This window comes from Centropristis striata, chromosome 22 (genome assembly GCF_030273125.1).
Source record: "Centropristis striata isolate RG_2023a ecotype Rhode Island chromosome 22, C.striata_1.0, whole genome shotgun sequence".
Lineage (NCBI taxonomy): Eukaryota > Metazoa > Chordata > Actinopteri > Perciformes > Serranidae > Centropristis > Centropristis striata.
In genome coordinates, this window is record NC_081538.1 from 32,049,429 (window position 1) to 32,061,928 (window position 12,500).

Consider the following 12,500-nt stretch of genomic DNA (forward strand, 5'->3'; position numbering starts at 1 on the left):
CCTACAGAACCTATAGAACCTTTATAATCTATAGAACCTTTATATCTATAGAACCTTTATAATCTATAGAACCTTTATATCTATAGAACCTTTATAATCTATAGAACCTTTATAATCGATAGAACCTTTATATCTATAGAACCTTTATATCTATAGAACCTTTATAATCTATAGAACCTTTATATCTATAGAACCTTTATAATCTATAGAACCTTTATAATCTATAGAACCTTTATATCTATAGAACCTTTATAATCTATAGAACCTTTATATCTATAGAACCTTTATAATCTTTAGAACCTTTATAATCTATAGAACCTTTATAATCTATAGAACCTTTACAACCTATAGAACCTTTATAATCTACAGAACCTTTATATCTATAGAACCTCTATAATCCATAGAACCTTTATATCTATAGAACCTTTATATCTATAGAACCTTTATAATCTATAGAACCTATAGAACCTTTATATCTATAGAACCTTTATAATCTATAGAACCTATAGAACCTTTATAACCTATAGAACCTTTATAATCTATAGAACCTTTTTAACCTATAGAACCTTTATAATCTATAGAACCTTTATATCTATAGAACCTTTATAATCTATAGAACCTTTATATCTATAGAACCTTTATAATCTATAGAACCTTTTTAACCTATAGAACCTTTATAATCTATAGAACCTTTACAACCTATAGAACCTTTATAATCTACAGAACCTTTATATCTATAGAACCTTTATAATCTATAGAACCTTTTTAACCTATAGAACCTTTATAGTCTATAGAACCTATAGAACCTTTATATCTATAGAACCTTTATAATCTCTAAGTCGTGCAGCTCAGTGGAATCAGAACAACTCAAACAGTCTTTGTTAGAATGACAGAAACCATAGAAGAAAACTGAATTTATCTGATAAAAGATACAAAATTACCATAAATGAATTTTCTCCTGTCCTCTCCTCTCAGCTCTGTGTAAACAGCCTCTCCTGTCCTCTCCTCTCTGCTCTGTGTAAACAGCCTCTCCTGTCCTCTCCTCTCTGCTCTGTGTAAACAGCCTCTCCTGTCCTCTCCCCTCTGCTCTGTGTAAACAGCCTCTCCTGTCCTCTCCTCTCTGCTCTGTGTAAACAGCCTCTCCTGTCCTCTCCTCTCTGCTCTGTGTAAACAGCCTCTCCTGTCCTCTCCTCTCTGCTCTGTGTAAACAGCCTCTCCTGTCCTCTCCTCTCTGCTCTGTGTAAACAGCCTCTCCTGTCCTCTCCTCTCTGCTCTGTGTAAACAGCCTCTCCTGTCCTCTCCCCTCTGCTCTGTGTAAACAGCCTCTCCTGTCCTCTCCTCTCAGCTCTGTGTAAACAGCCTCTCCTGTCCTCTCCTCTCTGCTCTGTGTAAACAGCCTCTCCTGTCCTCTCCTCTCAGCTCTGTGTAAACAGCCTCTCCTGTCCTCTCCTCTCTGCTCTGTGTAAACAGCCTCTCCTGTCCTCTCCTCTCTGCTCTGTGTAAACAGCCTCTCCTGTCCTCTCCTCTCAGCTCTGTGTAAACAGCTTCTCAGTGAATATTTGTCTCATGACTGACAAAATTTCTGAAAAAGACACAAAATGACCAAGAAAAGTTGCAAAATTACCAAAAAATACGTAAATTTCCCAAAAAAAGACACAAAATTTCCAGAAATAACCAAAAAACGATGTAAAAATACGAGACTTTTTCTTAAGGAAGCCTTCAAACTGTGAGCATATTGTGTGTTTCTACGGGTTCTTTGATATTGTGTTGATATTTCCCAGCAGAAGAAGCGTTCTGTGGGTCTCAGAGGGTTAATGTGTCTGTGACGTGTTCTAATATAAAGATGTTCACAGTGAGAGTCTCTGAGAGGTGATGACGCCTGCTTTAAAGCCGTACTGGCCCTTTAAGATGCTGCAGCTCCGTCTCACTGACCTTCCTTTGTGTTCGTCCTCTCACAGAGAGACATGTCTCACTGCAGACAGACAGACAGGCGGAGAGACAGACAGACAGGTGGAGACAGACAGGATCTACCTGGTCCTGGTCCTGGTCCTGGTCCTGGTCCTGCAGCTCCTGGTCCTGGTCTTGTCCTCTGCAGACAGACGTGGTGTCCTATATTTCCTCTGTGATGCAGCTCAGCGTCACTCAGCCTCGTTAACTCCTCGCTGCCTGTTTCCTCCTCAAGATGCACATAGAATATAGAACATAGAACATAGAATATAGAACATAGAATATAGAACATAGAATATAGAATATAGAACATAGAACATAGAACATAGAATATAGAATGTAGAACATAGAACATAGAATATAGAATATAGATTATAGAACATAGAACATAGAATATAGAATATAGAACATAGAATATAGAACATAGAATATAGATTATAGAACATAGAACATAGAATATAGATTATAGAATATAGAATATAGATTATAGATTATAGAATATAGAACATAGAACATAGAATATAGAACATAGAATATAGAATATAGAACATAGAATATAGAATATAGAATATAGATTATAGATTATAGAATATAGAATATAGAATATAGAATATAGAATATAGATTATAGATTATAGAATATAGAATATAGAACATAGAATATAGAATATAGAATATAGAATATAGAATATAGATTATAGATTATAGAATATAGAATATAGAACATAGAATATAGAACATAGAACATAGAATATAGAACATAGAATATAGAATATAGAATATAGAATATAGATTATAGAATATAGAATATAGATTATAGATTATAGAATATAGAACAGCAGCATGAAACATCAGCTGGAGACAGAAACTGCCGACTCGTCAATAAATTAATCTGCAACTAAACAGAAATAAATGTATGTAAATTCATTCAGTGATCAAATGTGACATGAATTGATTTATTATGCTTTTTATTTTATTTATTTAGCTTTCTATAAATTACAACATTTTGTCATTTTGTGTCTTTTTGTCAATTTGCATCTATTTTTGTCAATTTGTTTCTATTTAAATATTTTTTGTCTTTTATGGTCATTTTTACATCTATTTTTGTCATTTTGTGTCTTTTTCAGTAATTTTTGTATCTATTTTTTGTCATTTTGTGTCTTTTTGCATCCATTGTTGTCAATTTGTGTCTGATATACATATATATATATATATATATATATATATATGTATATACACATATATGCATGTATACTTCAGAATTATATTAAACTCTCTGAGTATATGTAGAAACCTGAGAAAATATATATTCATAGGTTTTAATATATATTGTCAGACTTTAATTCCATATATATATATATATATAAATATATATATATATATATATATTTATAATTATTATTAAAATTATATATATAATTTCCTGAACGGCACGACATACTATAAATAAACATATAATCTATGTGACATTGAAGCATCAGTGTGTGTAGTGGGGTTCTGTAGTGTGTTTGTTATTATTAGATATATATATATATATATATATATATATATATATATATATATATATATATATATATATAATAAACATATAATCTATGTGACATTGAAGCCATCAGTGTGTGTGTATTGGGGTTGTGTAGTGTGTGTGTGTGTGTCTCCCTCTGGTGGTCAGAGTCAGAATCACAACAAGAAAAACACACGAATCTGCTGATTCCAACCAAAGATTCAACTCAATAATCACTAAAATAATAATAAAAGGTAGTCAATCCGTTTATGTGAATTATTGACTACCTTTTATTATTATTTTATTTATCTAATAAACGCCTTAGTGAAGCCAGCTGTATTTAATATTAATATAATTGTTCCGTATTAAACCGGTTGAATCTGCTGATGTGAACACGTGCTGATCAGGTGAACCACTTCCGGCTCCGTGACGCGGATGTTTGTCCTCACACTCTCAAGGTAACTCTCTCTTATTATTATTATTATTATATTTTAATGAGTTAAACTTGTTTATTCTAACGTGTTAGTGAGCTAGAGGAGCTAGCAGCTAGCCGTTAGCTCCTGTTAGCTGTCCTCTCTCCGCTCAGAGCCTCGTCCGGAAAATAAACATTTTAATATTTTCTGCTTTTAAACATATTTAGTGGAGATAATAAAGATAATATGAGCTCAGTGAGGCAGCTGGAGGCTTCATCAACAGTTCGGCGGGAGTCACGTGGACGTCAGACTCGTTTAAAGCCTCTAAAACAGGATTTATCTCCGGAGTTTCACGGTTTGTTTCATTCATTTTAACAGTAACGAGTCGCGGTAAATCAAAGATGGCGGCGAGGCAGCACGCTGCTGCCGCTGGCGGCCGGAACAGGAACTGCAGCACTACAAAATAAAATACCACGGAATATTTTATTTATATATAAATAAATGAAATATTTATATAAATTATTCGTATTAAATATTTGACTTTATTCTTGTAATTAATCAAATATTTCTGACTTTATAAGTCAAAATAGTTCTGACCTTATTCCCATAATTAATTTAAAAAAATAGACTTTATTTTCGTAAAAAATTAAATGTCTTTGACTTTATAAGTAAAAATATTTTCTACTTTTCTCGTGATTAATAATTAAAAATTTAACTTTATACTTGAAATAAATTAAATATATTTATTCTGGTAATTAATTAAATAGTTTATTGTATATTATTATTTTTATTATTAATAATAATAATAATAATAATAATAAATATTTGACTTTATTCTTGTAATTAAATAGTACTTAAATCTCGTAATTACATTTTTGTTTGTAAATGTGTGTGTGTGTGTGTATATATATATATATATATACACACACACCTACACATCTAAAAACATTTTTCTTTTTTTATTTATATAAATATATTTTTTGTATATATACATGTGGGTGATTCTTCAATTAAGGGAGTTTTTCTGTCCCCAGGGTAGATTTTCAAGAAAAAAATGTTTTTTAGGAAAAACAATTATTGTATTTGTTAAGGTTAGGTTGTAGTAGCTATGAAAAAAATAACTGTGTCTCGATGATGACATTTTAATACTTTTTCAGTGTTTGAAAATTGAAATGGGCAGGAATTTCACTGTTTTGGGCTCACTGTCCCCAACCCAGACTTTTTGACATCCCCTCTTCAATAAAGCAATAAAAAGTGCTAAATTCATTAAAACTTTACTTTGCATTTCCTCATAACAACTTAAAAAGACATTTTTTAAATTCATATAATTCATATTTATTCAATTTACAATTTATTTATAGTTAAATATCACTGTCCCTCATACATCTGTCATTACCATCACACTCAACATTTTACAGAGCAATAAAGTTTTTACAAACTTGTCATTACCATCGCACAAGTGACTGTGATGGTGATGACAATTTATCTGTTTATTACCTTATAACTAGAATATATTAGCTTAATTTACTATTTACTACTTTACTATGATACATAATTGTTTTGTTTTCGTGATGGTAATGACATTTTGCTCTGACAACTTTGAAAAAATTATAAAAATATCAAAATCATCATGAAATACTATCAAAGCTATGCTAAAATCTTTGTTCCAGACCAATTGATAAACTTTTTGAAATAGAAAAAACAGAGATTAAAGAACATTATTTTTTCAAAATTTGGGGACAGAAAAACTCCCTTATTTGAAGAATCACCTATATATATATATATATATATATATATTTTTTAAATATACATTCATATATTTTTTCTCAGTGAACTCTGATATTTTGTTTGTGTTGCAGATGTTCGGGCTCAGGTGCAGAGCTCTTCCCTGGGCCTCCTGGCGGAGCTCCTCCTGTCTGAGGGCCTCCTGGCGAAGCTCGTCCGTCAGACCTCCTCCCCCCCCTCAGCTGACCCGGAGACGGTTCCTGTCTCGGGGTCCGGCGGACTCGTCGTCCCCCGGCGTGTCGCTGAGGACCCGTGTGGCGGTGGCGGTGGTGGTGGGCGGCGGGCTGCTGGGGGCGTGGTGGTGGGTGAACCAGGAGAGGGAGCAGCGAGTGCGGCAGCAGCGGGTGGAGCAGCTGCGGCGGGTGGCGCTGGGCCAGGGCGCCTTCAGCCTGCTGGACCACACGGGGCGCCGCCGCACCAAGCAGGACTTCCTGGGCCGCTGGGTGCTGCTGTACTTCGGCTTCACCCACTGTCCCGACATCTGTCCCGACGAGCTGGACAAGCTGAGCGCCGTGGTCTCCGCCCTGGACCGGGACGCCTCGCTGCCCCCCGTCCAGCCCGTCTTCGTCACCGTGGACCCGGAGCGGGACGACGTGGCGGCGCTGGCCCGCTACGTCCAGGACTTCCACCCGCGGCTGCTCGGGCTGACGGGCACGCCGGAGGAGGTGCAGCAGGCGGGGCGGGACTACCGGGTCTACGCCAGCGCCGGGCCCAAGGACGAGGACGGGGACTACATCGTGGACCACACGATCCTCATCTACCTGGTCAGCCCCGACGGACTCTTCCTGGACTACTACAACCGCATGAAGACCCAGGACCAGATCACAGACAGCGTCCGAAACCACATCCAGAACTACGTCAAACTCTGAACCGGGTCCAGAGAAGTACGTCAGACTCTGAACCAGGTCCAGAGAAGTACGTCAGACTCTGAACCGGGTCCAGAGAAGTACGTCAAACTCTGAACCGGGTCCAGAGAAGTACGTCAGACTGTTTTTTGCCATTAAATAATATAAAATAAATGTGCTGAACAAACAAAAAGTGAATGTTCTTTTGTTTTTAAAGCAGTAAATCAAACAGAAATCTGTTAATTAAAAGGACACAAAAAACAAAAATATATTATGTAAAACTTGATATTTATTTGGTTTTTGGTAGTTAGTAAAGACTTGATCATAATTGAGGTTAAAACAGACAGACAGGTCACAGACTCGGAGCTCACGGTGTCTCAGCTGGACGACGTCATTGTTTTGAATCTGTCTGTTGCTCTCAGAGTGCTGAGCAGAGTCAGTCCCATCGAGTCCACGCTGTCCTCCAGACCTGCTGCCGAGTCCACCTCCACCGTCCCGTCGTTGGCCTGGCAACCAGAGACACGTTTCACCAGACTGAAGACTAGAGACTAGAGACTAGAGAGAGACTAGAGACCAAGGACTGAAGATTTGAGACTAGAGACTAAAGATGAAGGACTGAAGACTAGAGACTAGAGAGAGACTAGAGACCAAGGACTGAACATTTGAGACTAGAGACTAAAGATGAAGGACTGAACATTTCAGTTAATTCCCAAACTTTTTTCACTGTTCTAAAATATATAATTTAAATAATAAATTCCATTTGTTTAACGGAAAATCATTTTTGTAAACAAAGGGAAAAAATGTAAAAATAAACAATTTATGATAAGATGATCTGAAACTGACAGTAAACTCTGTCTGATAATGAAGGAAAATGTTTTGTGTTGAAATAAAGAGCAGAGATCTGTGATGAGTTGTTTGTTGTTGTTGTTGTTGTTGTTGTTGTTTACCAGCTGCAGCGAGGCCAACATGTACTTGCAGGCTTCGAAGTTGTCGAGTCCGGAGACGACGGAGGCGAAGGACCGGCGCTGGCCGACGGCGCTCAGCGCCGTCACGATGCGCTGGCCGTAGTCGTGGATGTCGAAGACGGGACGCTGCTCCTGAAACGCAGCAGACAGGAAGTGATGTCACAGTGATGTCAAAATGATGTAACTCAGCGCCACCGTGTGGACGCACGCCTCACCTGCAGCCCGAGCTCCGGCAGCAGGAAGGCCTGCCAGTCCTGGACCAGCCGGGACAGCGCCGTCTCCTGGACGTAGCCGCGACACGTCCCCACCAGCTGCTCCTGCACAAACACAAACAACAACAACAACAACAACAAGTGAATTAATAACACCAGATAAATCCTTCTACACTATAAAAACAAGTCATGTTATCAACCCTCAGAGCAGCTTGAGCTTCTGATTTTATGTGTTTATAGTTCTGGTGTGTTCATGAATTTTGTCAGATTAAAAATTATAAAAAGTGATTATTATTATCAGATTAATGACTTACAACTCTCAGCTTCACCAGATCTTCATAACTCAGATCTTCTTCTCTCCGACCGTCTGAAACACAAAACATTTTGATATTTTTTTAGTGAGAATAGAGTCAGAATTCCATGAAAAGTCACAATATTTAGAGAGTAAAGTTTGACCTTTGACCCCAGAGTTCAGGAGTCTCACCTGCTGAGACGAGGTCGGCTCCGCCCACAAACTGAGCCGGGAGGTCGTCAGGGAAACCATCCAGGTCCAAGTCCTCGTCTCCATCTGCTCACACACACACACACACACAGTCAGTCACACACACTTCCTGTCTGTGTATCTGTGTGTGTGTGTGTGTGTGTGTGTGTGTGTGTGTGTGTGTGTGTGTGTGTGTGTTACCCAGCAGTGGGTTGAACCCGTCCTCTGGCTCCTCCCCCTGTATATGTGGCCCCGCCTCCTCCGGCTGCAGGAAGGTTCTCCTCAGCTCCTCGTCAGAGACGACCACGCCCTGATGACATCACACCACCATCATCATCACATTCATCACCATCATTTTAAAGGCTGAACTGACAGAGTGGTGACTGTAACGTGGAGTCTTACAGCTCTCCTGTTGATCCTCTTCCTGCTCCTCAGCTTCTCTTTCATAGTGCTCACATAAATGTAGTTCAGGTCTGAAACACACAAACAAACAAACAAACAAACAAACACACAAACAGCTGTCAGCCGAGCCATCACTCATCTACTATGTTTCAACTACTAGACGGTCACATTAGACGGTCACACATTAGACGGTCACACATTAAACGGTCACACATTAGACGGTCTCACATTAGACGGTCACACATTAGACGGTCACACATTAGACGGTCACACATTAGACGGTCACACATTAGACGGTCTCACATTAGACGGTCGCACATTAGACGGTCGCACATTAGACGGTCACACATTAGACGGTCACACATTAGACGGTCACATTAGACGGTCACACATTAGCCGGTCACACATTAGACGTCACACATTAGACGGTCTCACATTAGACGGTCACACATTAAACGGTCACACATTAGACGGTCACACATTAGACGGTCTCACATTAGACGGTCGCACATTAGACGGTCAAACATTAGACGGTCACACATTAGACGGTCACACATTAGACGGTCACATTAGACGGTCACACATTAGCCGGTCACACATTAGACGGTCAAACATTAGACGGTCACACATTAGACGGTCAAACATTAGACGGTCACACATTAGACGGTCACATTAGACGGTCACACATTAGACGGTCACATTAGACGGTCACACATTAGACGGTCTCACATTAGACGGTCACACATTAGCCGGTCACACATTAGACGGTCTCACATTAGCCGGTCACACATTAGCCGGTCACACATTAGACGGTCTCACATTAGACGGTCACACATTAGACGGTCACACATTAAACGGTCACACATTAAACGGTCACACATTAGACGTCACACATTAGACGGTCACACATTAAACGGTCACACATTAAACGGTCACACATTAGACGGTCACACATTAAACGGTCACACATTAGACGGTCACACATTAGACGGTCTCACATTAGACGGTCACACATTAGACGGTCACACATTAGACGGTCACATTAGACGGTCACACATTAGACGGTCACATTAGACGGTCACACATTAGACGGTCACACATTAAACGGTCACACATTAAACGGTCACACATTAGACGTCACACATTAGACGGTCACACATTAAACGGTCACACATTAAACGGTCACACATTAGACGGTCTCACATTAAACGGTCACACATTAGACGGTCACACATTAGACGGTCTCACATTAGACGGTCACACATTAGACGGTCACACATTAGACGGTCACATTAGACGGTCACACATTAGACGGTCACATTAGACGGTCACACATTAGACGGTCACACATTAAACGGTCACACATTAGACGGTCACACATTAGACGGTCACACATTAGACGGTCACACATTAGACGGTCACACATTAGACGGTCACACATTAGACGGTCACACATTAAACGGTCACACATTAAACGGTCACACATTAAACGGTCACACATTAGACGTCACACATTAGACGGTCTCACATTAGACGGTCACACATTAGACGGTCACACATTAGACGGTCACACATTAGACGGTCTCACATTAGACGGTCACATTAGACGGTCACACATTAAACGGTCACACATTAGACGGTCACACATTAGACGGTCTCACATTAGACGGTCGCACATTAGACGGTCGCACATTAGACGGTCGCACATTAGACGGTCACACATTAGACGGTCACACATTAGACGGTCACATTAGACGGTCACACATTAGACGGTCACATTAGACGGTCACACATTAGACGGTCACATTAAACGGTCACACATTAGACGGTCACACATTAGACGGTCACACATTAGACGGTCACACTAGACGGTCACACATTAGACGGTCACATTAAACGGTCACATTAAACGGTCACATTAAACGGTCACACATTAGACGGTCACACATTAGACGGTCACACATTAGACGGTCACATTAAACGGTCACATTAAACGGTCACATTAGACGTCACGCATTAGACGGTCACACATTAAACGGTCACTTTAGACGGTCGCAAGCACTGAGTGGCGGCTCACCTGTGAACGAGGGTCCGTTCTTCATCTTGTGCTCCGGAGGTTCGACTGAAACACAGAGAGAAGAAGATTCTGTGAGTTCAGCAGGAGAAACTTTAAAGAGACTAGAGACTAGAGTCTTTGGTTCTTACAGGTTCCTTTGAACCAGCTCCCGAAGTCCTGCAGCGAGGAGGCTCCTCTCCTCTTCCTCTTCCCTCCATCCAGGCCATCGGGGACGCGGTAACACTTCCCTACAGACACACCAGAGACAAGAACCTGGTGAGACCAGAGGACCAGAGGACCAGGGGACCATCGGACCAGGGGACCAGGGGACCAGAGGACCAGGGGTCCAGGGGACCAGAGGACCAGAGGAGACCAGAGGACCAGGGGACCAGGGGACCAGAGGACGGGACACTGAGAGTCTGACCTACCAGGTTTGAGGGGACGTTCCTCCCCCAGCACGGAGTACGGGTCGTGGAGCGCCCACACGCTCACCTGCAACAACAACAACAACAACAATAGCAACATCAAACGGATGAAAATAGTCAGTTTCAAGAAAAATCAAAATATTTTTGGAATAAAGTTTTAATTTAATCAGAAAAAAAATGAATTTTAAGACGGTGGAGCTGATATAAAATATTTGTTTTGTTATTTCCATTGTGATTAAATTTATATATATAGAAAAAGTGGAAGTATGTATTTAGAAGAATAATGCAACAGTGGAAAAGTTAGAATTTTATGATTATAAACTACATAAATATAATATTTTAATATTCTATAATAAACAAATTGTAATATTTTGGAATAAAGTTGTTATTTATGATGTAAAGTTTCTCTTTTCTGAGAAAGTCACAATATCAGGATATAATATTAAAAATAAAATCATGATTTTAAGGTAAAAATGAGAATAACGTTGCAAAACTGAAAAAAGGCAAAAAATATTACAATTCTATAAGAATGAGTCGTAACATCTCAACAATAAACTTGTAGGAATAGATGCTGATATATTTAACAATAAGTCCTTCAAATTAATTTATTAATTAATATCAAAATAATACAAAAAATACAAAAAAAAAATGACAATAAATTACCAAAAAGAGCAACTAAATTTAACCAAACAGACGCAAAATAACCACAAAAAAAGACCTAAAAAGTGAAAAAAATATGTAAAACTGACGCAAAAAGTTCAGAAAACTGTAATAAAATGAGTCATAAGAAGTTATAATATGAAGATATATGAGATATATGATATTAAAGTGAAGCGGGGGACTAACGGCGGGCGGCGTCTCCTCCATCCTCGTCTTGGGGGCGTCGGCTGGCGGTCTCTCTCTCAGCATCCGGCCTTCACTGGGAGCCTGAGACACGAAGAAGACACGAAGAAGACACGAAGAAGACACCAAGAAGACTCGGGTGAGGACAAGAAGGACTCGGAGGATCAACAGTTACAGTATGTTACCGAGCAGAGACCTGGTGTCTCTCCACGTGTTCGTCCATGTCCGGCTCCATCGGATCGTCCTCCAGAGGACAGAAGTCCTCCGCATCGCCGCCGCCGTCCTCCGCCGCCACCGCCACCGCCACCGGAGCAGACACGTCTGCAGAGAGAAACCTGCTGTGATCTGGATTCACAAACTTTTGTATGGGAGTAAATCTGTGACATCAGATGGTTCCACGTGGCTACTTAATATTCACATTGGATGGTTCCACACGGCTACTTAATATTCACATTAGGTGGTTCCACACGGCTACTTAATATTCACATTAGGTGGTTCCACACGGCTACTTAATATTCACATTGGATGGTTCCACGTGGCTACTTAATATTCACATTAGATGGTTCCACGTGGCTACTTAATATTCACATTAGATGGTTCCACACGGCTACTTAATATTCACA

The 12,500-nt window shown here is 39.7% G+C and overlaps 2 protein-coding genes across 2 annotated transcripts in view; one reads left to right on the plus strand and one right to left on the minus strand.

Annotated features, from left to right (window-relative positions):
* The first annotated feature begins 3,798 nt into the window (after positions 1 to 3,798).
* Positions 3,799 to 7,400, plus strand: LOC131960725 (protein SCO2 homolog, mitochondrial). Its single transcript, XM_059325997.1, has 2 exons — positions 3,799 to 3,908; positions 5,723 to 7,400. Exon 2 carries the CDS (start codon positions 5,723 to 5,725, stop codon positions 6,515 to 6,517), a length of 795 nt encoding a protein of 264 aa, XP_059181980.1. The 5' UTR covers positions 3,799 to 3,908; the 3' UTR covers positions 6,518 to 7,400.
* ncaph2 (non-SMC condensin II complex, subunit H2) overlaps positions 6,761 to 12,500 on the minus strand; it is a 13,274-nt gene continuing 7,534 nt past the window's right edge. Inside the window, exons 9-20 of the mRNA XM_059326027.1 lie at positions 12,074 to 12,198; positions 11,881 to 11,961; positions 11,038 to 11,101; positions 10,759 to 10,857; positions 10,631 to 10,675; positions 8,554 to 8,624; positions 8,353 to 8,461; positions 8,155 to 8,238; positions 7,985 to 8,037; positions 7,674 to 7,775; positions 7,441 to 7,590; positions 6,761 to 6,999 (exon numbers count right to left, since the gene is read on the minus strand). Of these exons, the coding sequence (XP_059182010.1) occupies positions 6,871 to 6,999; positions 7,441 to 7,590; positions 7,674 to 7,775; positions 7,985 to 8,037; positions 8,155 to 8,238; positions 8,353 to 8,461; positions 8,554 to 8,624; positions 10,631 to 10,675; positions 10,759 to 10,857; positions 11,038 to 11,101; positions 11,881 to 11,961; positions 12,074 to 12,198 (1,112 nt within the window). The 3' untranslated portion in view covers positions 6,761 to 6,870. The remainder of the gene's footprint in view (positions 7,000 to 7,440; positions 7,591 to 7,673; positions 7,776 to 7,984; positions 8,038 to 8,154; positions 8,239 to 8,352; positions 8,462 to 8,553; positions 8,625 to 10,630; positions 10,676 to 10,758; positions 10,858 to 11,037; positions 11,102 to 11,880; positions 11,962 to 12,073; positions 12,199 to 12,500) is intronic.

Coding starts and splice junctions, on each gene's coding strand:
- LOC131960725 (XM_059325997.1), top strand. CDS start 5,723: ATGTTCGGGCTCAGGTGCAGAGCTCTTCCCTGGGCCTCCTGGCGGAGC.